This window comes from Gobio gobio (assembly GCF_949357685.1).
Source record: "Gobio gobio genome assembly, chromosome: 18".
In the NCBI taxonomy this organism is placed as follows: Eukaryota; Metazoa; Chordata; class Actinopteri; order Cypriniformes; family Gobionidae; genus Gobio; species Gobio gobio.
In genome coordinates, this window is record NC_137111.1 from 39,722,775 (window position 1) to 39,744,559 (window position 21,785).

At 38.3% G+C, this 21,785-nt stretch overlaps 1 protein-coding gene across 6 annotated transcripts in view; it reads left to right on the forward strand.

Annotated features, from left to right (window-relative positions):
* ikzf1 (IKAROS family zinc finger 1 (Ikaros)) overlaps positions 1–21,701 on the forward strand; it is a gene marked incomplete at both ends in the record, with an annotated part of 28,077 nt that extends 6,376 nt beyond the window's left edge. Inside the window, 8 exons of one of the 6 annotated variants that reach the window (XM_079842720.1) lie at positions 1,423–1,476; positions 3,699–3,818; positions 13,363–13,659; positions 14,557–14,589; positions 17,611–17,778; positions 17,982–18,107; positions 18,600–18,725; positions 20,986–21,701. In XM_079842720.1, the coding sequence (XP_079698846.1) occupies positions 1,423–1,476; positions 3,699–3,818; positions 13,363–13,659; positions 14,557–14,589; positions 17,611–17,778; positions 17,982–18,107; positions 18,600–18,725; positions 20,986–21,701 (1,640 nt within the window). The remainder of the gene's footprint in view (positions 1–1,422; positions 1,477–3,698; positions 3,819–13,362; positions 13,660–14,556; positions 14,590–17,610; positions 17,779–17,981; positions 18,108–18,599; positions 18,726–20,985) is intronic. The other 5 variants (XM_079842716.1, XM_079842721.1, XM_079842718.1 and 2 more) reach the window with 5 other exon arrangements.
* Between the last annotated feature and the right edge of the window lie 84 nt (positions 21,702–21,785).

A 21,785-nucleotide genomic window follows, 5' to 3' on the forward strand; every position in this document is an offset into this window, starting at 1 on the left:
AAAAGTCACCTGAACAACTATTTGAGAATAAAGTATAATTATGATCTTTTGAGTTTTTATTTTCAGTCACACCCCGCAAATATGGATTAGGATATAAAGGTTTGAATCAAAGAAAACACCTTTCTCTTCAGCTAAATCAAACGTAATTGCAATTAGTTTGTCATGCCCACCTGCGATTCCTTTACCCACCAATGACCTTTAACCTTCTCTATTTCACACACACAATGACACCCAGGCCCATATGTATCTCACACCAGGCGAAACAAGCCCCCACCAGGGTTTTGGGTGTGCGGGCTGGTCGTGAGTCTTCCGAGAAGTGCAATCCCCAGGAAGACTGGGACATTGCGACAGACGGCAGGCCGCTGCTTTCCCACTATTTGTTCCAAGTGCGTGGAGCCATCTGTCATTAAAAACAGGAAGGCCTACGTCCCCCTTCTCCCAGGAGCTCTCTTCAGCTTGCTTGGCTATTTTCAGGAACTTCACTGCTCCCTGTGTGGCTGGCGGGGCCGGGCGCCGGGCCCTAGCGGGAGCGTCTTGAAGTGGCAGCGAGGCCGAGGCTGTTGTGCCCATCTGCTGTGGGCCCAAGTGGCCGCTACATTATTAATGGGGCCACGAGCGCTGGTGACTTCTCAGATATGCAGGCCTGGCCTGAGGAAGTGCTCACCACCGACTCCTTCTGAGGAGTCAAAAAACATTCACTCATTTTGGCCCCCCACATGTTCTTCTCGCCCTATTCTCTCAGTGAGTTATTTCCGCCTAACCTTTCCCTTGTTTCTCTATCTGTTCATTTCTTGTCTCCGATAATCCTGCTTTTTTAATTCGGTGTCGTCTTCCTTCTGTCACCTTGCTCATTGCACATCTCGTCTGCGTTCTACATCTGTGTGTTCGTATGTGTGTGTGTTAAAGAGAAGCGGAGGGATGCAGAAAGAGTTGGGCTGCCGGGCTCACCCAAGCATGCTCAGTAAATTAGTGTGAACACGGGCGCCAATCAGCTGGCGATGCCAAACACCCGCATCCTCCATGACCCCGGGCCATCTAATTTTCTGCTTAATTTTGCGGCAGTCAGTTTGCATTTTTGGATGATTATGTGGTGGGAAATTAACAATAAATAACAAATGTGGTCTGAAAGCCTGTTCCTTTCGAGACTCCGCACCCCATCCCCGGCCTTATAGTCCACCAAACATATTCTCTTAGTTCACCCCGTCTGTCAGAGCGGTAATGAAAATGTCTGTAGTTCTTTGTAATGTAATGTGGAAGACAGTGGTGTGTGCGGCTGGAATGGGGTTGTTCTTGCCAGGGTGATGGAGATACACAAAGAAAGGCCATTCTCCTTTAATCACCAACCACTTCTCTTATTCACGGTTATTTTTGAGCCAGCGAGCGCTGATGATACACTTTCTCTCTTACTTTTGCTCCTGTTAGAATACCTGCACAGGATGGAGACCGAGGAGGCACAGGAAATGTCCCAGATAACAGGTAAGAGCCGCCTCTCATTTGCTCAAAGCCACAGTGAGGTCTGGACGGCCAAAACAGTCAAAGATAACCATATTTTGACTTTTCAACGTCTCATCAGATATATGTTAATGCATAGGTGATTCTAGGCCACATTTAGGAGGCTTCAGCTCACAAAAATGTCTGACTAACTCTTAAAAATTTGTCATCATTTATATATGATCGCTTTGAACCAAAATATTCCCCCCACCCCGAAATGAAACTTCTGTCACCCTTGTGTCATTCCAAACATTTGACTTTATGACTTCTGTGGAACACAAAAGAAGATGAAAAATGTCTTTTGTCTTGTCCGTACAATGAAAGTCAGTGGGGTCCAAAACTACGTCACCTTGACTATCATTGTAAGGACAAAAACATTCACCAAAATATCTTCGTTCTGCAGAAGAAAAAACTCATACGGGTTTGGAATGATGTGATATCTATCACTCGTCTGAAAGCTCTGTGTTCCAGTGAAACACCAATTCAAGTACATCCCAATGGCTCCATTACTGACACCTATACTGACGAACAGATTCGATTTTAAATTGTACATTCAGCCAGATTTAAACGTGTGACCTCTCGCACTTGAAGCAAGAAATGTTCCTCTGTGCCACCTCAAGGAAGATATCTCGGCACAGGGTTAATGCGAACACTTTTCCAGGAAAATAGATAAATGGAAATAGGGAACACACTCTGAATGCAGTAACCCGGTCAGCATTTGTGCTCTGTCGACATTTTCATATCTAAATAAAGTTATGAAACTTACACAAGACTCATTATAGCGAGCTCCAAACTTGCTGCATTAGTGAGAACATATTTTCACAAGTTTGTTTGCCCATATAAGTTTTAAGCTATTGAGGTCTGGCTTGCTATTTGGCTTGCTGTCCGCAGTAGAGGGGCTCGAGGAAGCAGCTTCAACTCGAGCTTAGGTATACCCCCCTCCAGGACTACTAAATTATGTTGGTGGAGTTGGGGAGGTGGAGGGATGCCGTAACAGCTGCTACCGGAGCAAGGTGAGCTGCTGCTTATATGCTCCAGCAATTGAAACATTAGATGGGTTCACTCCTCATGAAATTACGTTTAGGAACTTCACTACACGACCCTTTTTCTTTATGGGGAAGTGTGCAAATGATACGCTACATGTTTCACCAAACGGATTTGCAAAAATAGTAGGTGTGTTCAACTTCGGCTGCAGCTGGATTTAATGGATTGGAAAAAAAAAATGAAACATGAAGTGGGACACTTTCTGCTTCCTGAAGTGACGATTGCAGTTTTTGCATATATTATCAAAGTGGAAGTGGTTTATCTGCAAAATTCGTCAAATACACAGATGTGTAGCATCAAAACCCTTTTCATTCAACACTTCATGCTTTAATACAGTGCCTGTATGCACAAGCATAAAGTTCAACATAAGTGTACTTTTTAAATACCAATAAAGCGGTGTTTATATTTGTAATTAGTGCTGTCAAATTGATTAATCACGATTAGTCGCATCCAAAATAAAAGTTTGTATATACATAAAGTGTGTGTACTGTGTATAATTGTTATGTATATATAAATACATACACATGCATGTATACAAATATTTATATATAATATAAATTATATAAAAAATATATATAGTATATGCATGCAAATATTTCTTAAATATATACATAAATGAGTGTATTATATACATTATAATTCTACACAGTACACACACATATATTATGTATACACAATCGATTTGACAACATTAATTGTAATCAGTTTTATTTAGAAAAGTGTGACACAATGTAGCATTAATATTTAATTAAAAGAGTTTTACTGTTATGAAAACCGCTCTGAAGAAGCTGTGCAGAATGAGCCAGACAACTGCTCTCGAATTGCTGTCGTACTTTAAAGAATACAGGAAAGTAACGTGGAATCTGCACCGTCTCTATTTGGACAAAATTTGCGATCTGCTCACCGCCGCATGAAGTCGAACACACCTAATGACTGTTTTCAAACAGGTTTCCTTAACATTCAAACCACCTGTCATTGGTCAGACAAACAAATATCCCGCCCCCAAACAACTATTCCATTGGTTGAGCCAATGATGGTGAATCAGCCTACAAATTAGCCAGAAAAATGAAATGCATCAAATTTAGATTAATCTCCACTAAGATAAAGTATGCAAAAGAGATGGGCCTGAGTCTATATTGGTAACTTCTCTACTCTCTGCTCAGGAAGGGACAGCCCGACTGCAAACGAGGGGGGAGAGGACCAAGATGAGGCCATGCCTGTTCCTGAAGACTTGTCAGCCAGCACTGGCCTACAACACAACAACCGCACAGATAAACCACTGGGTGAGTCAGACCAGCCTAAGCTGGGACACAACCACAAAACTACCTCATTTACCCATGCAATGCACAGTCTGATATAGCTCCCACTGCAGCCCACTCTTAAGGTCAACCCAACAGAGAAAACTTTAAAACGAAGTGTTCATGTAACGGCTCTCGTTCTTCCTGCAAGATCACAAAGCGAGTGCATAGATTGTTCGAGGGTTCGTAGGGTGCGAAGCGTTCAATTTAGCGCATCTTCAGCTTTTGTAATGAGATCATGCCTCTTTCTTTTTTTCTATTGCCACACATAGAAAAGAAAAAATAAACATTACATCGAAAAGGAAAATCATTTACACTTTACTTTACAGTACGTGTACTTACAGTGCATATACAGTGTTACCCAAGAAAGTACTGGTAACATAAGATGGGTTAAGGTTAGGTTTAGGGTTAGTACCTAGTTATAACCCAGTTCTGTAATTGATAATAAGTACAATGTACATGTGAAACAGGACTGTAAAATAAAATGCTACTGGAAAATCAGTATGAACTTTAAGCATAACAAATTAATTATTTTCCTCTCTTTAGACTAATTAACTACTGGTTCCGGAAACCGTGGGACATTTAAACAGCAGATTGCTAATTTAACACTGAAACAGTGTTTACTCACTGACTGAGCCTACACATAACATGCTCAGTTGTGCCATGAACTCTTTAACCCACACTTATTAGGAAATTTTCCTCTACCTTTTTTTACACTTCTGTTCTCCCTTTTTGTACTTCTCTGGTTTATTCTTGAAATTCTGCATTACGTTTCTTGTTTTTTCCTAATTTTTAAGTCATTTTGGATAAAAGCATCTGATAAAATGTCTAAATGATTAAATATAAATTCAAATTTTATTGAAAAAACGATTAAAACAATTCGTTTTCAGAGGGCAAAAAAGCAAGTTTGGGGTCAGTATGATTTTTTTTATATTTTCGAAAGAAGTCTCTTATGTTTGTCAAGGCTACGTTTTTTTGTAAACAGTAATCTTGTGAAATGGTATTACAATTTATTGTTATAATTATAATATTTTAATATTATAATAGTATTCCAGTAATGTCAAAGTTTAATTTTACTGTCACATGATCCTTCAGAAATGATTCAAATAAGCTGATTTGGTGCTCAAGATTTTTATTTTTATTATTATTATTACCAATGTGGAACAAACTTGGGTTACACTTTATTTTAAGGTGACGTAGTTACATTGTACTTACTCAAGTACTGAGTAATATTAATTAAATACATGTACTTACTATAGGGTTATGCTTAGGGTTTGGTTTAGGGTTAGTTACCTGTAATTATGCATCATTTACTGTTATTACTATAGTAATTACATGTAGTAACATGTAACTTCGTCACCTTAAAATAAAGTGTTACCTTATGACTTGTGCTGCTTAATATGTTTGTGGAAACTATGATACACTTTTTGATGAATTGAAGGTTCAAAAGAACAACATTTATTTGAAATAGTTTTTTTAATAATGTAAAAGTCGCTTTTGATCAATTAAATGTGTCCTTTCTTAATAAAAGTATCAATTTCTTTTTTTTTTTCAATCATACTGACCCTAAAATTTTAAATGGTAGCATAAATTAAAATGTCATGTTTGTAGGATATGTTGTAACAGAAAGAGTAAGTTAGTCATTATAATAAATATAGTGTTAGAGGTGTAAACAGAAAGTGGGTTAACTAGAGCCGAAAATGGGTGGGAATAAATTTGGCTAACCAGAAGTTAACAGATGGCCTGTTTAATATCTTGATGTATTTTAGTTTGGAATTTTCCCTTCCAGAAGTTCCAGATTAACTTGGACTTAATGTGTGACCCGCTCACTTTGAAGCTACTGAAAGTGAGAAACAGAGAGAGAGAGAGAGAGAGAGAGAGAGAGAGAGAGAGAGAGAGAGAGAGAGAGAGAGAGAGAGAGAGAGAGAGAGAGAGAGAGAGAGAGAGAGAGAAAGAAAAAAAAAGATGCTAGAGGAAACTGAAATAGGATGTGCAAGAGTTTCCTAAGAAGAACTTGCCAGAACTCAGTTTCAACACTCACTCAGGGAGATAAAATGTTCAGGAGCAACACCATATAGGCGTAGTATCGCAACAAATGCGAGTGTACGCTCTCTTACACACGACTCTGCACCTGCACTTTTGCCATGCTTTCACTTCAACTGCCATGATATTCACACACTTCCACACACCCACCCGCAGTGGGTCCAAAAGCGACGTGTTACTTTAAGCAAAATAGCACTTTCATATCTCCCTCATGTATTAAGAGCAAAGTTTAAAGTCATTTCGATAAAGTAATAAGAGACAAAAGATGACATTAAAGTCAACAAAATCACTAAATGACACTTGTTTTTCACACAATTTTCCACTTTACATTGAAGAAATTTGAGATGTGAGTGTATTTAAAGAATGTATAGAAAGAAAGAGGACAAATAGGAACAAAATCATGGATTATATGAGAGAAACAGGGAACTAAACTACAAACGCTCTGAACTCTTGCATCAGCAAAGGTTGTGCCTGAATATGCATGTGCGTGTCTGTCTGCATGTTGTCCCTGAAGATATAATCAGTCAGTGCGCGAGAGGATGTGAAGACAGTATCTTCACTGTGCATCATTGCTTCTCTGATTAAGTGAGTATCTGTGCAGACTGTGCAGTATACGCTGCTCAATCAGATGAATGGCTACAAGCGTAGAATATCAGGAAATCAAAACATATATAGATGATTCTCTTTGAGAGCTGTGTCTTTGCTTTCCTACCACAATGAAACAAACTCCTCTACAGTTATGAATACATTTGCGTACTGAAAACTAAAATCTGCCAGCAGCAAAAAGAGCCAACCAACATTTTCCACTACGAATGGAATGTTTAGTTCCGAATATGAGAGTATAGTCAAAAAGTCAATGTGACCCTTGAAAAAAAGAAGTGCGCTCAATTGTAATGAATGTGCACTTGTAGTGCAGATAATATAATTTGGTTACACTTTATTTTAATGGTCCACTTTAGACTACTAACTATTGCAACTACATGTCAACTATCACTAGTTACATGTAACTACTAGTTTCTACTAACATGTAGCTACAGTACATACTTATAGTTAAGTGGACCATCAAAATACCAAAATAAAATAAAAGGCCACTAAAAGAGTATACTTAAGAGTGCACTTTTATGATTATGTTTACACACTTAAGTACACGTTTAAAAACCACACTTTGTAAAAATGTCAAAAGATTTACTTTGAAGAACATTTCATTATGTTTAAATAATGTTTTGTCATTCTTTACAGAACGATTAACATAGTTGACTAACATACTAAAACACATGTATTTGTACATGTGTTTTTTGATATTACATTTAGAGTTAATATATTCAAATGTACTAAATTGCAACTTCACTATTACAAATGTGTAACGTGTGTAAATGTGTACAAATATATTTAAATACATGGTAAACAAGTGTCAACAGAAATGAAATTAAAGTATATTTTAGTTTACTATAATTGCTTGTCTGTAAATTCAGCAGCACACCCTAAATATTTCAAAGACAATAGAGCTATTTACAAGATTGCTTATAAAGATGTACTTAAGTTTTATACTTAAGGGGGTCGAAAAGCACTTTAAAGTTTAGCTAATTGCATTTTATATCAATTTAAATTTAAGTGTCCCAAAACATTACATTCAATTTGCCCTTAAGTATATAATTTCCGTAGTAAGAACTCTTTTTAAATGTATACTAAAGTGTACTCCTTTATCACAAGGGGAATTGCTGTTCACAACCTATTTTACCCCTGCAATGTGACATATTTCCATGTTCAATGAGAAAAATGGACTGTCAAGTGTAGTTTGCTAAAACAATGCATAAATTGATAAATGGCTTTTAGTTAACTTTATCATACTGTAGCTAGATTTCAGCAGAAAAGTCATTTTAGACAAGACTTTTTATTTTATTAATTTTTTTATTAAAGGTGCTGTAAGCGAGTTCTGAGAAACACTAGCTGCGTTTCCATTACTTTTCCAATTGTGCAAATTCAAATTGAAATCCCAATGGAAACATGTCAATTTCGCAAAAATTCCCATATATCCCAAATATTTAATAAAATTCCCATATATCCCAAAAATAATAATAATCTAGAATTTCAAGAATAAACTCGAAATATTTCGACTTTAATCTCAAAATATTTAGATTTTTTTTTTTTTTACTTTGCGGTTCAGGGCTTCCGTAGGTTTTTCAGGCAATTCGAAAAAAGAATATTTTGCAAAACTGCAATGGAAACAGTTTTTCTACATTTACAGGTCATCTAGCGTAGTATGTTTGAAAAGAAGACGAGACAGAGTTCTTTATTAAACTCATAACTAAACTAAAGAATTACAGGAATACTGGATTCTAAACAACAAAGACATGCCACAATTGATCGAAGCAGATAGGAGGGAGAAACACCCAGAAACACCTCCTACGTGGCCGCTCCCAAGTATAAAGGGCTTTCCTTGCCATTAATGCTTGGATAACACGTCTACATCTCCTTCAATTCAAAATAATGGCTAGTGCGGTGGCTGCGATATATGTAAACATAGCAACATCCATTGCTTTGATTTTTGGAAGGACAACGCGAGAGAAAAAAAATTACATTTTAGTCACATAACATTGGTTAATGGAAATGCTGTAATAATGTAATTGACATTTAGAAAATATCGCAAATGTTTTGCGCAAATCTGTAATGGAAACCAGGCCGTTGATATTTGACATCAACCCAAACAAACACTCCCCTCCCTTTATTGCTCTGCCCCCACAATGCAACACGCAATTTATCATAGCTGAAGTGAAGCAAAATAATGCTTCATGAAAAATAACGCAAAGATGGCGAACAAATGACAAGGAAGAACAAATGAATGTACAGTTTATAAAAGCAAGAGTTGTCTTTTGGTCACCAGCAGCACACCAGCCCCAGACAAACAATGACACTCAAAACTGTCCTGTTACTATAGTTCTATATTACTACAACAGCATATGAAAGTGAAAGTGAAAGTGAAGTATGGTGACTGGGCAGCCATGTTGCCGTGGCGCCTGGGGAGCAATTGGGGGTTTGGTGCCTTGCTCAATGGTTTCACCTCAGTCGTGGTACTGAGGGTGGAGGAGAGCGCTGTTTATTCATTAGGTGTGTTGTTCTGCTCGGTCTGATCCACTTTCAACAGCGTTTCTCAGAAATCGGTTACTGCTCCTTTTAATGTTACAAACTATTTAATTCCATTAAATCATGTGCACCAATAGATAATTCACAATAATGAGACCCAGAACAACCATTAAAAGATTAGTTCACTTTAAAATGAAAATGTCCTGATAATTTACTCACCCCGTCTCATCCAAGATGTTTGTGTCTTTCTTTCTTCAGTCAAAAAGAAATTAAGTTTTTGAGGAAAACATTCCAGGATTTTTCTTCACATAATGGCCTTCAATGGCAAACAAAATGTTGAAGGTCTAAATCAATGCCGTTTCAATGCGCTTCGAAGGGCTTCAGAGGCTCTGCACGATCCTGGCTGAGGAATAGGGTCTTATCTAGACATTTATATACTTTTTAACCTAAAATGCTCATCTTGCGCTGCTCTGCGACATGCCACAGATTGCGCATTCACATCGGAAAGGTCACACTATACGTAGGCGGAAGTAGACTTAATCAAACGCCCTTTACAAAAAACGTAATCTCCAACTTCAAAATCGTCCGACATCGTTGTTTAATCTTTTTTTGCTTAAGGATGTTTGTATTACTCTTCGCACGAGTGCTTTGTAAACACGGGGGTGATACTTCTGCCTACGTCTAGCGTGACCTTTCCGACGTGATTGCGCAATCCGTGGTGTGTCGCAGAGCAGCGCAAGATGAGCAATTTAGGTTAAAAAGTATATACATTTTTATTTTAATTTTAGAAAATGACTGATGGTTTCGCTAGATAAGACCCTATTCCTCATCTGGGATCATGCAGAGCCTCTGAAGCCCTTGGAAGCCCTTTGAATCTTTGACCTTCAACATTTTGGTTGCCTTTGAAGTCCACTTTGTGGAGAAAAATCCTGAAATGTTTTCCTCAAAAAATGTAATTTCTTTTCCACTGAAGAAAGAAAGACATGAACATCTTGGATGGCATGAGGTGAGTAAATTATCAGGAAAATTTTCATTTTAAAGTGAACTAATCCTTTAAGAGAGTAAACAGTAAAGTATTGTCTTTTTTATAGCATATGTGCTGTTTGGCTGGAGCATTTAGTATTTTTTTCACTCCATGGCAAAATCGCTGTCCAACTTCAGGAAGGTTTTTATGGTGCGGGGCTGATTTTATCGTGTAATTCCTCTTTTTAAATATATGAAGGTGATGGCCTGGCCTTAAACCTGTTGCCATATCAGAGGCAAACATTTCACTAGCAAGTTCCTAAAAATGTGAGCGAAAGCAGGGGGTTTGTTGTCACGTCTCGCATACATGGTGCATACATATGCATGCTGAAACATACTCTCACACCCACCAAATGTGGAGCCGTGGTTAACGTGCATGTAGCTCTGTACCGCATAAGCTATGCATGGTTATTTTCAGCAACTCGACAGGAGCATAAACGAAAATTAATTGTACTAACCCATGAAGTGTTACATTCATTTATAGTGCCCTCACCATGAATACATCCCTTTGCTAAAGTGCATGTTGTGATAATTTTGTAATCGATGTGGTAGAGGCTCACAAGTTCAAACCCCAAAAAGGACACCCTTATCACTAACATGATCCTCAAGGCACTGAACACTAGACCACTGCAACATTTCTCTGGAAATGGAAAAAAAAAAAAAAAAACGTAGCCATTTATGTTTGTGAGGTTTGCCTGTTATGTTCTATGTAGACCTCTTTTGTTTGTCCTTGTCTGTGGCTTTTGACACTTGCTTCCCAAAATGGGTAAATTAGGATGTGTGACAAACATTATACAAAGTAAAAGCTCCTCTTCCCATCCCCAGTTTAGTCACAACTTCCCCAAAAGATCCATGAGAGACTGTAGCATGACAACAGGCCTAGTTCCCTCTGCCAAACACAGGTCACATCACACTGGTTAAATCATCATATCATATAAGCAGAAAGGCTGTCAGTGGATCTGCGTGTGTGCGAGAGGAAGAAATACATCCTTTTATGGGTGCTAATGGGAGATTGCTTTCCTGTATTGACTTTATGTTATTAACTGCTGTAATTCATTCACTCATTGACATTGAAATCCATATAAACCATCCTTAAAGTAAACATAAATGTAGTTCACAATCTGTTTTACTTAATCAACTGAGTAAAACAGAATATTCAGTAGGAAAACACGTAGGGAGGCCGATCGGGAATTGATTGGAACGAGAAAATATTAATGCAGCCTTGATGTTGACGAATTAAAAAGTGTGAGGGATTCATGTTAGAGCTTTGAATAAACGTGCTTTATGTGAAGTAACGTCCACCAATTAAAAAATGAAAATCGTTTGCTTGACTGAAGTTATTCAGTCAGGACCTTCTCTGAAATTAAAGACAGTTCTGGTTTCAATAAAAGTTATCTGTCCTGGTTTGTTATTTCCACCTACAATATGTAGAAAAAAATGTCTTAGTCACAGGAGACAATTATACTGGAAACGGGATCACTTGCTGTGAAACTCAAGGCGAGTTATTTTGGAAACTGACAGAGAGTAACCTGAACACAGACGGCCGTTCTGTCTATCGGTACTCTCCAGTTCAATCACGTGCTTCAGTTGCTGATCCCTGTAGTCTGAATACAACAAAAAAAGCAAAAGAAAAACTGTTTCACTTGTTGTGCTCAACAATTCCCTGTCTGTGCTTCCCTTTCTGTCACTTCTCCATAACTCTTGTCCTTTTTTTTCGGTTGGGCCGGCTCGGGTGCTGAAGCTTCCCCTTTTCCCTCGGATTCCCATATTTCATTATTTCTGCTTGTTCCTCTTGAGTCTCTGTACAAACAGAGGCAGAGGCATGGGGAAATCAGCCTGGCACCACAGCATGTTAACCACAGGGCATTTACTCTGAGCTCGAACTGCCTGAAAAGCGAAATGTTTACTTCATTAGGCTGAACAGGCATCTGAACGATCTTCTAGCTTACGATTGGACATTCCATAGAATATTTGGAACATTTAACGAACAGGTTTATCTTTATTTGACTGTGTGCCTTTTTGCATGCTTCTGTAGGTCTGTATGTGAGTGAATGTGTGTGTATGTGTTTACCACGGTTTGTTGGTCTGGTTTACACCGCTGAGAGTCCTCAGTTTCACAGTGCTTCCTGTGTCTCTGTTTCCTGTTTATCAGTCATTTGTTTCAGAGAAGTGTGATGGTGAATGAGATGGTGAGATGGTTTGTGAGTTATGAAGAACCCTCGATTATTCATAAAGAGGAATATTATTCTCTCAGAAACTATTTTTTCTCTTTTCCTTAAAGGGAGTTGGGAGCTTTCACCTAGTCATTATATGTAAACATACGTCTTAAGTTATTTATATTTGTCAGTTTATTTGTCATATCCATTTCTGGTGTTAGGGAAGCTATTTTGAAACTGCCAAAGCTTCAAGCTACTCATCATTTGAAGGACTAAAGCTTTTTTTGGTTACATGCAACAAACGCTACAGTTCAAAAGTTTGGAGTCAGTAAGATTTAAAAATGTATTCAACCAGGACAGGATAAATTGGTCATTTGTACAATCATTTGTACAAATAAAAATAAAAAAAGCGTAAAGATTTCTATTTCAAATAAATGCTGTCCTTTTGAACTTTCTGTTCATCAAAAATGTAAAAATGTATCAGGTTTTCCACAAATATATTGTTTTCAACATTGATAACAATAAGAAAATGTTTCCTGCAGCAAATCAGTATATTAGAATGATTAGAAGACTGGAGTGATGCTGCTGACAATTCAGTTTTGCATCACAGATATAAATTACATTTTAAAATATATTCAAATAGAAACCAGTTATTACCGTATTTTTGATCAAATAAATGCAACCTGGGTGAGCAGAAAAATCATAAAAAAAAAAGTAAACAGTAGTGTACATTGAAACCATTTAAAGGGGACAGTACCTGTTGAAATATATTTTACAAAGTATATGCCTGAAGAAACATCAATTGAATCAGACTTCACAAAGCTTTACATGAAAGAAAAAACACATTTGCAAAAGCATGTTGGATGACTGTCTGTTTGCTCGACTGCAAAACTGTGTGTGCTTTTTTTAAAAGAAGCAATGTAGCTGAAACTGTTACGTTAGTAACTAGTTAAGTTAGTTTAGTTAGTTACCTCCCAATACTGCTAATATTTACAGAAGAAGATACTCAATAAATGCAGTTAATGTTCTCTAATGTCAAGTGGATGTTTCAGAAATGTGTTTAATGCAATAAAAGTTGATGTTTTGCACGTACACGCACAAAAGCTGATAATCAGTAAATAGATAAGAAAATAGCTGCTTTGCAGGTGCACTTTTTCTTGTAGAATGGCGGTGTTAGTTACCGAGTCAGAGAAAATAACCACCCAGCCTGCCACTTTACTTAACAGGCCCACTACCCTCTTTTCCAGCCTGTAATATAAAAGTTGAGGCTCGGAGTGACGAGGAAAACGGGCTGACCTGTGAGATGAATGGAGAGGCGGAGGAATGTGCAGCCGAGGACTTGCGCGTGCTCGATGGCTCGGGGGCCAAAGTGAACGGCTCCCACGCAGGCCCTGACAGCAAGCCGGCCGTCTACCCCACGGCCGGGGGCATCCGCCTCCCCAACGGGAAGCTGAAGTGCGATATCTGTGGGATAGTTTGCATTGGGCCCAATGTGTTGATGGTGCACAAGCGAAGTCACACTGGTAAGCACAACTGCCATCTACTCTTCCCTCCTTATACTATCGCTCACAGCTGACAGGGTGCAGGGCTGGGTAGGTTAAGAGCAGGATAGAGACAGACGCGGGATGCGTTTTAAACGTAACCCTCCTTTTGTTTATCAGAAGCCAGAGCAAAGCTGTGTATTAGATTTGTACTGCTTGACTTGAATGGATGAGACTGCTAGAAATGCAAGTTGATGTAAATGACTAATAAAGATGCAATTCTTTAATATGCTGTTTGCAATGTGTTTTTAGAACAGCATTTTTGGGCTAATTAAAGGGACAGTTTATGCAAAAAAAGAAAAATCTGTCATCATTTACTCACCCTCATGTTGTTACAAACCTGTATGACTTTCTTTCGGACCCACTTTATATTAAGTGTCTTTAACCGCTATGTACACTTATAGTGGTATTATATTGCTGTCAAATCAATTAATCGTGATTAATCGCATATAACAGAAAATATTTTGTTGTGTGTGTGTATACACACACACACACACACACACACACACATATACACATATTATATAAGCAAAAACTATTATGTTAGATGTGATTAATCGCGATTAATCGATTTGACAGCACTAGTACATACATTTTCCCCCCATTGGGTTTATATTTAATTACATCTGTAATTAATTTCTGCAGTTACATCTATAATTATATCAATAACCCGGCCTTAAACCTAACCACCCCACACTAATCCTGTCCCTAAATTTAACCGTATCCCATCTCAATTGTAGCAAAAGTAGCATAGACAACTAATATAAAGTGGTCCTTTCTTTCTTCTGCGGAACACCGGTTTTGGTTGCCATTGACTTCCATTGTATGGAAAAAATTAAATGAGACATTTCTCAAAATATCTTCTTTTATGTTCTGCAGAAGAAAGAAAGTCAGATTTGGAACGACATAAGGGTGAGTAAATGATGCCAGAATTTTCATTTTTGGCTTAACTCTACTTTTAAATCCTCACCTGTAACCTAATTGACATGACAATGATCAATAATGAGATATGTTTTTGTAACTAAATGTGACATTTTGTTTAGCTTTCTTCATGACTATCCAAAATGAAAGAACTAACCAAGAAAAAGTCTCTCTCAAATGACAATTATTTCAGCATTAGTTATTTTCTCCCTTTCTCAAATTGATATTCCACTGCAATGAAGCCAAACCAGTGGGTGAGAACATTTCTCAAAAAGGCACTTAACTTCCTCACTTGACAAACTAATGAAACTCAAAATGGAAGAAAGGAACAGTGGGCTAATGTAAATTCAGAAAAGAACGTACAATAAAAGATATAATGAAGTGCTTCCTATTTAAATCAAAATATTCGCAGGAGGTACCGAGCTCCTGAAATGCCTTTTTAATGAGTTTCTTTTTCCGTCTTTTTGCTGCTTCACTGGTGACTCTTATTTTATAGGGCTTTTGAAGAGAGCGTCGTATTAATAGCGTTCTCGGAGAATGCCACAACATTCGGAGGAGCTGGATATTGGTTTATTCCAGGGGCGCTGATCAGGAAGACTGGCTCTCAAATACAAAGTGTTTCCTTCACTTTATTTAAATGAGCTCTGCATTTGCATTGTGATGGGCCGCTCTTATTTTAGAGCTGAAGAAGAGGAAAAAATGAGATTTTCAGATCAAATTGACCCAGGCAGTGGTGCATTACGAAACTGGCAGGCAGCGTCTGAAAGCCTCTTGTTCGATCAGGGCGCCAGTCGGCGCGCGGAGCCAGGCAGCGCGCGCAGAGCGGAGAGCGCCGCTCACGTGCGAGATTCCGCTGGCGTGTTTGATTGAGCTTTGGCGCGAGGCGCTGCGTTGTTGAAGATGTAACAGCGCGGTGGAGCCGTGTAGGACAGTGACCCCGCATTCACAGTGTAATAGCGCTACAGCAGCGGAGCTTTGCTTTCGGAGGGCCGATATAGTCTCTCAGACGCTCACCATTTACATGGCCATTTGTTGCTCTGGCATTCTATGTTTAAATCAAATACAGTTTGATAGAACTATACAGGCGTTTATGTATGTAGACTACTATCCATGTTAAAGCATGCCGAGCCACTTATTTGTGAATGCAGGTTTCATTACTTTATCGCACAAAGATATAAAGAGGCGCCGAAAAGTATTTGGAGTTTTAAGTCACACCGTTGTTTTTTTTGCCATTACTTACGGGTTCCAAAGCATATTCTGTGGATGTATGAAGTCAGCTTCAAGTCACAGTCAAAGCAGCTTCACAGTAGCTAATACACAGGAAAATAACAGTGTTTCACAATTGATGAATTATTTTCAGCTTAGGCTATAGTCATAAAGACAGTAATGTCATTATTCTACTCAAGTCAGTTCTGTGTCAATCCAGTTCAGTTTAATAACGTTGTGTCGACGCTACAAAGTTAGTATCATTATTATAAGTTTAGTTGTCTTTTAAAAGTTTCAGACAGTTTCCTACTGTTGCACATAAATATGAACATGTTCCATTAGGTAATGTTTGAAAACTAAAAAGTGTAGCCTATTTTTTATCTTCATTTCGAAAAGTAGGCTACACCTGTTTTATCATTTACATATTATCATTTTATCATAACATACTTCTTTTTGCAAAAATGCTTTGCTTGAAAAGTGTGCTTCTGGTTTAATATATTAATACTGATCGCAATGACACTGAAAAAAAATTAAAAAAATTAAATTCTGTCATTAATTACTCGCTTTCATGTTGTTCCAAACACATAAGACTTTCATTCATCTTTGGGACACAAATGAAGATCGTTTTAATGCAATCTGAGAGCTTTCTCTCCCTCAGTTGACAGCTACGCAAACACCACTTTGATGATTCAAAAGGTTCATAAAGAGATCGTAAAATTTATCTATATGAGTTGAGCAGTTTAGTCTAAATTTTCTGAAGAGACACGATGGTTTTATGATGAACAGGCTTTTATTCACATATACACATCCATCAACGCACATATCAGTTGTAGTAAACGGAAGCTCAAACATGTTCGCTTGACGTGCAAGAACATTCATTCTCGTGTTACGCAGAACGTTTGAGCTTCTGTAAGAACCAATGAGGTTTGTTCTCGCGCATCAAGCAAGTTCGGTTGAGGTTCTGTTTTTTTCTGTTAAAAGTTTTTAAATGTGATAAAATGGTTTAAATGGTAGTTGCGTAGCTATCTATGGAGGGACAGAAAGCTCTCAGATGTCATCAAAAAGATCTTCGTATTCAAAAGATTAAGGAAAGTCTTACGGGTTTGGAACAACTGACAAAATTTTCCTTTTTGGGTGAACTAACCCTTTTATGTTTGAAAACTAAAAACTGTATTTTCTATCTTCATTTCAAAAAGTACACCTGCTTTATCATTTACAACCTAACATACTTATTTTTGCAAAATGCTTTGCTTGTAACGTGTGCTTCTGATTTAAAGGGTTAATTCACCCAAAAATGAAAATTCTGTAATTAATTACTCACCCTCATGTCCTTCTTTGGAACACTAATTAAGATATTTTTGATGAATCTGAGAGCTTTCAACCACTGTATTCACATGGACTATTTTTAACAATATCTTTACTACCTTTCTGGGCCTTGAAAGTAGTTATAACATTGCAGTCTATGGGGGGGCAGAAAGCTCTCCGATTTCATCAAAAAGATCTTAATTTATGTTCCGATGAACGGAAGTTTTATGGGTTTGGAACGACATGAGGTGAGTAATTAATGCCAGAATACAAATTTTACTAAACTGACCCTTTAATATATTGATAAACGATCACAATGACACTCATACATTTTTATTTGGCTTAAGTGTCCAAGTCAATTTTGGGACCACTAGAAACTATATTCTGAAAAAAATTAGTTCCTTAATCCTCATGCATCACTTGCAGATGTAGTAATTTTACATGAAAATGTCCTAATTCCAAGAGCACATGAGTTATGCATTATCTTTCTTTCTCCTATAGGGGAAAGGCCATTCCAGTGCAACCAGTGTGGTGCTTCCTTCACTCAGAAGGGTAACCTTCTCCGACACATCAAACTGCACTCTGGCGAGAAACCCTTCAAATGTCACCTGTGCAACTATGCTTGCCGGCGTAGAGACGCCCTCACCGGACACCTGCGCACACACTCGGGTAACTCATGCTTTCGTCACCTGGACTATTCAGACCTGATGTAAAGAGACAGACATGCCTTGATTTCTTCATTAACCTAAGACTACACTGAGCCAATTCAGCAAATCATTTGTTATTGTGTGACCCTATATTGTACTTAAAATAACAATGACTAAATTATATAGCGTGATTGAAAAGATCTAATTTTTATTTTGAACTGACAGTTGGAAAACCTCATAAGTGTGCATACTGCGGGCGCAGTTACAAGCAGCGGAGCTCGCTGGAGGAACATAAAGAGAGATGCCACAACTACCTGCAGTGCATGGGCCTTCAGAATAGCATTTATACAGGTATGTGGATGATAGATAGCATACCATCTCTCTCTCTCTCTCTCTCTCTCTCTCTCTCTAAGTGTTTCTATTCTTAAATAGATGTAAATGTGACTGACCCATGGTTTAACCATGGTTGAACCATGGCTTAAATGTGGTTTATTGTAACCATAATGAAAAGTACAACTAGTATTAGAGGATGTAAACTACCATAAACAATGTTCTGTAAGTTCTCCATGGTGACACTGGCCAAATATTGCTATTCAGATGTTTTGGAGCCATAATTGAACAATTGTATGAAATGATTCGCAGATACATATATGCACGTAAAGTCTCAAGCCTTAAGTAAAAGTGTCCCAAGGAAAAAACAAACATAAAATAGCTTAAAGTCATGATGTATGCCTCAGAGAAACTGGTATGCCACGATTCTTTAGCACCATGTCAGAGGATGAGCTCAGGTTAGATACGGGCATTTGAATCTTATGCGTGGTTTCTTTGTCTTGCTTTCCATAGTGAAGGAAGAGAACAGCCAGAATGAGCAGAGGGAGGACATGCCTGCATCTGAGAGAGCCATGGTGCTAGACAGGATAGCTAACAATGTAGCTAAGCGTAAGAGCTCTATGCCCCAGAGGTTTGTGGGTAAGAGTTGACGTTTGCTTTCATTGTAAAGTATGGCAGAGGTTGTTAGATCGTCGTCAAAATGCATTTATGTCTCTGACTATACAATGATGGGCAGATCCCTCATTTCATTCTCTTTGATGAGTTGAATAGAAAAAAAGAAACACTATAATTGCATGCAACAGGAATTCGACTGTTGCTTGTTGTTTTAAGCATCCATATAAATTGCATTTGCTTTTATAACAATAGCTCATGAAGCACTGAATAATGGGCTTTGTTACTATGCCCATTTCTCATCTTTTCGTGTTACGGAAGAGTATTGTAAAAATGAAAAGATATTTGAGGCAGAACACTGGAAGAACACTCTGGAGAACTTTTAGGCAATCTGCTGAAGGAGCCTTAAACAAAAATAAATATCTTTACTGGCATCTATGGTTCCATAAACAGTCTTTAACATCCATGGCTCTTTGTAGTTTAAAAATATTCTTTAGATTAATAAAATGGGTAACACTTTAGTTTAGGGTCCAATTCTCACTATTAACTAGTTGCTTATTAGCATGCATATTACTAGGATATTGGCTGTTTATTTGTACTTATAAAACACATATTAATGCCTTATTATGCATGACCATATTCTACATCCCTTAATCTCACCTAATACCCACTTACCAACTACCTCACTAACTATTAATAAGTCGTAATTAGGAGGGTTTTTTTTAGGCAAAAGTCATAGTAAATAGTTAGTAAATAATGAGAATTGGAATCTAGTGTGACCATAAAAGGTTCTTCACATTAAGAAAATAAAAATGGTTCTTTTAAGAACTCTTCACTGAAAGGTTCTTCCAGGAACCCAAAAGGTTCTTCAAAGGCATTGCTGCAGAAACCCCCTTTTGGAAACTTTATTTTTTAAGAGAGCACTGCTAAATGTATTAGTACACCCTTAAAAATAAAGGTTCATTACTGACATCAATGATTTCATAAAAAATACAAATAAAACTTTAAAGGGATAGTTCACCCAAAAATGAAAATTCTGTCATCATTTACTCACCCTCAAGTTGTTCCAAAAAGATGATATTTTGAAGAATGTTTGTAAACAAGCAGAGAGAGCAACCATTGACTACCATAGTAGGGGAAAAAATACTATGCTAGTCAATGGTTGCTCTATCTGCTTTGTTACAAACCTTCTTCAAAATATTTTTTTGTGTGTGTGTTCAGCAGAACAAAGAAACTCATGCAGGTTTGGAACAACTTGAGTAAATGATGAGAGAATTTTTATTTTTGGGTGAACTATCCCTTTAACACCCATGATGAAATCTTTCCATTGCTCATTTTTGTAGTGAAAAAAGGTCCTTCAGATTATTAAAATGTTCTTTGCACGCAGAAACCTAAAGGTTATTTGGGGAACCTAAAAGGGATCTTCTATGGCATTACTGCAAAAATCTCTTTTTGGAGCCTTTATTTTTAATTCTTGCAGAAGCTCTATTTGATTCCTCAGAAAACTGCTCATTTTGAAAGGTACACTCTCAGAAAAAAAGGTACAGGGCTGTCACTGGGGCGGTACCCTAAGGTACAAAAGTGAAAAGGTACATCTTTGTACCTTACTCACCCCTGAAAGGTACATTTTAGTACCTCAAAAGGTACATATCAGTACTTTAAGAGTGCATATTAGTACCTTAAAGGTACATATTAATACCTTAAAGGTACATATTAGTATCTTTTTTGTTATGTACCTTAGGGTACCGCCCCAGTGACAGCAATGTACCTTTTTTTCTGACAGTGTACCTAGAAGTTCTCCAAAGGGTTGCTCCTAAGTTTCTTTTCATTTCCACAGTAATAGTTAATACTGTAAAGACAAGTAAAAAAAAAATCAGAATTTGTGCTTGCCAGTTATGGTACAGAAAGGTTCATTGATGCAAATAAATAAATCCGTTAGGCAACACTTTATTTTAGGGTTCAATTCTTGCTATTACCTATTTGGTTATTAGCATGCATATTACTAGGATATTGGCTGTTTATTAGTACTTATAAAGCACATAAATGCCTTATTCTGCATGACCTTATTCGACATCCCTTAATCCTACCCAATACCTAAACTTCTACGCTACAAAAACTACCTTGCTAACTATTAATAAGCAGTAAATTAGGGGTTTATTGAGGCGAAAGTCGTAGTTAATAGTGAATATGTGTTCCCCATACTAAAGAGTTACCATCAGTTCTTATTTTCCATTTCTCAGGACTTGGATGAGTTAAAACCTTTCCTCTTTTGGCTTTTTTTCAACAGGAGAGAATCGTTTGTCAGAGCTGTCATTCGAGGGCGGCTCAGGTGAACTTATGCAGCCTCATGTGATCGATCAGGCCATCAACAGTGCCATTAGCTATCTGGGAGCAGAGTCCTTGCGGCCTCTGGTTCAGACCTCCCCTGGCTCCACTGACATGGTGGTCAGCCCTATTTACAACCTCCACAAGACATCAGCCGAAGGCAACGGCGTGTCTGCTAAAGACAGCGCCGCAGAGCACCTCCTTCTGCTGTCCAAGTCCAAATCAGCATCGGTCGAGAAGGACGGCTCCCCGAGCCCCAGCGGCCAGGACTCCACTGACACCGAGAGCAACGAGGAGCGGGCGGCTGGGGGAGGCGGGGCAGCGACCGCGGGTGGCCTCATCTACCTGACCAATCACATGGCTCCAAGTATGCGTAACGGAGGTCTGCCAGTGGTGAAAGAAGAGCAGCAGCGGCATTTCGAGGCCTTGCGGGCAGCAGGCATGGAGCTGGGTATGGTCTCATCAGAGGGGTTTAAGGTGCTGAGTGGAGAGGGAGAAGAATTGAGGGCATATCGCTGCATCCATTGCAGAGTTTTGTTCCTGGACCACGTCATGTACACCATCCACATGGGTTGCCATGGCTTCCGAGACCCCTTCGAGTGCAACCTGTGTGGTTACCGCAGTCAGGACCGCTACGAGTTCTCATCGCACATCACGCGTGGAGAGCACCGCTTCTGACTTAACACATAGAGACTTTCCACATACACTTGACTACACGTTCACACAAGCATACTACACACACACACACACACACACACACAC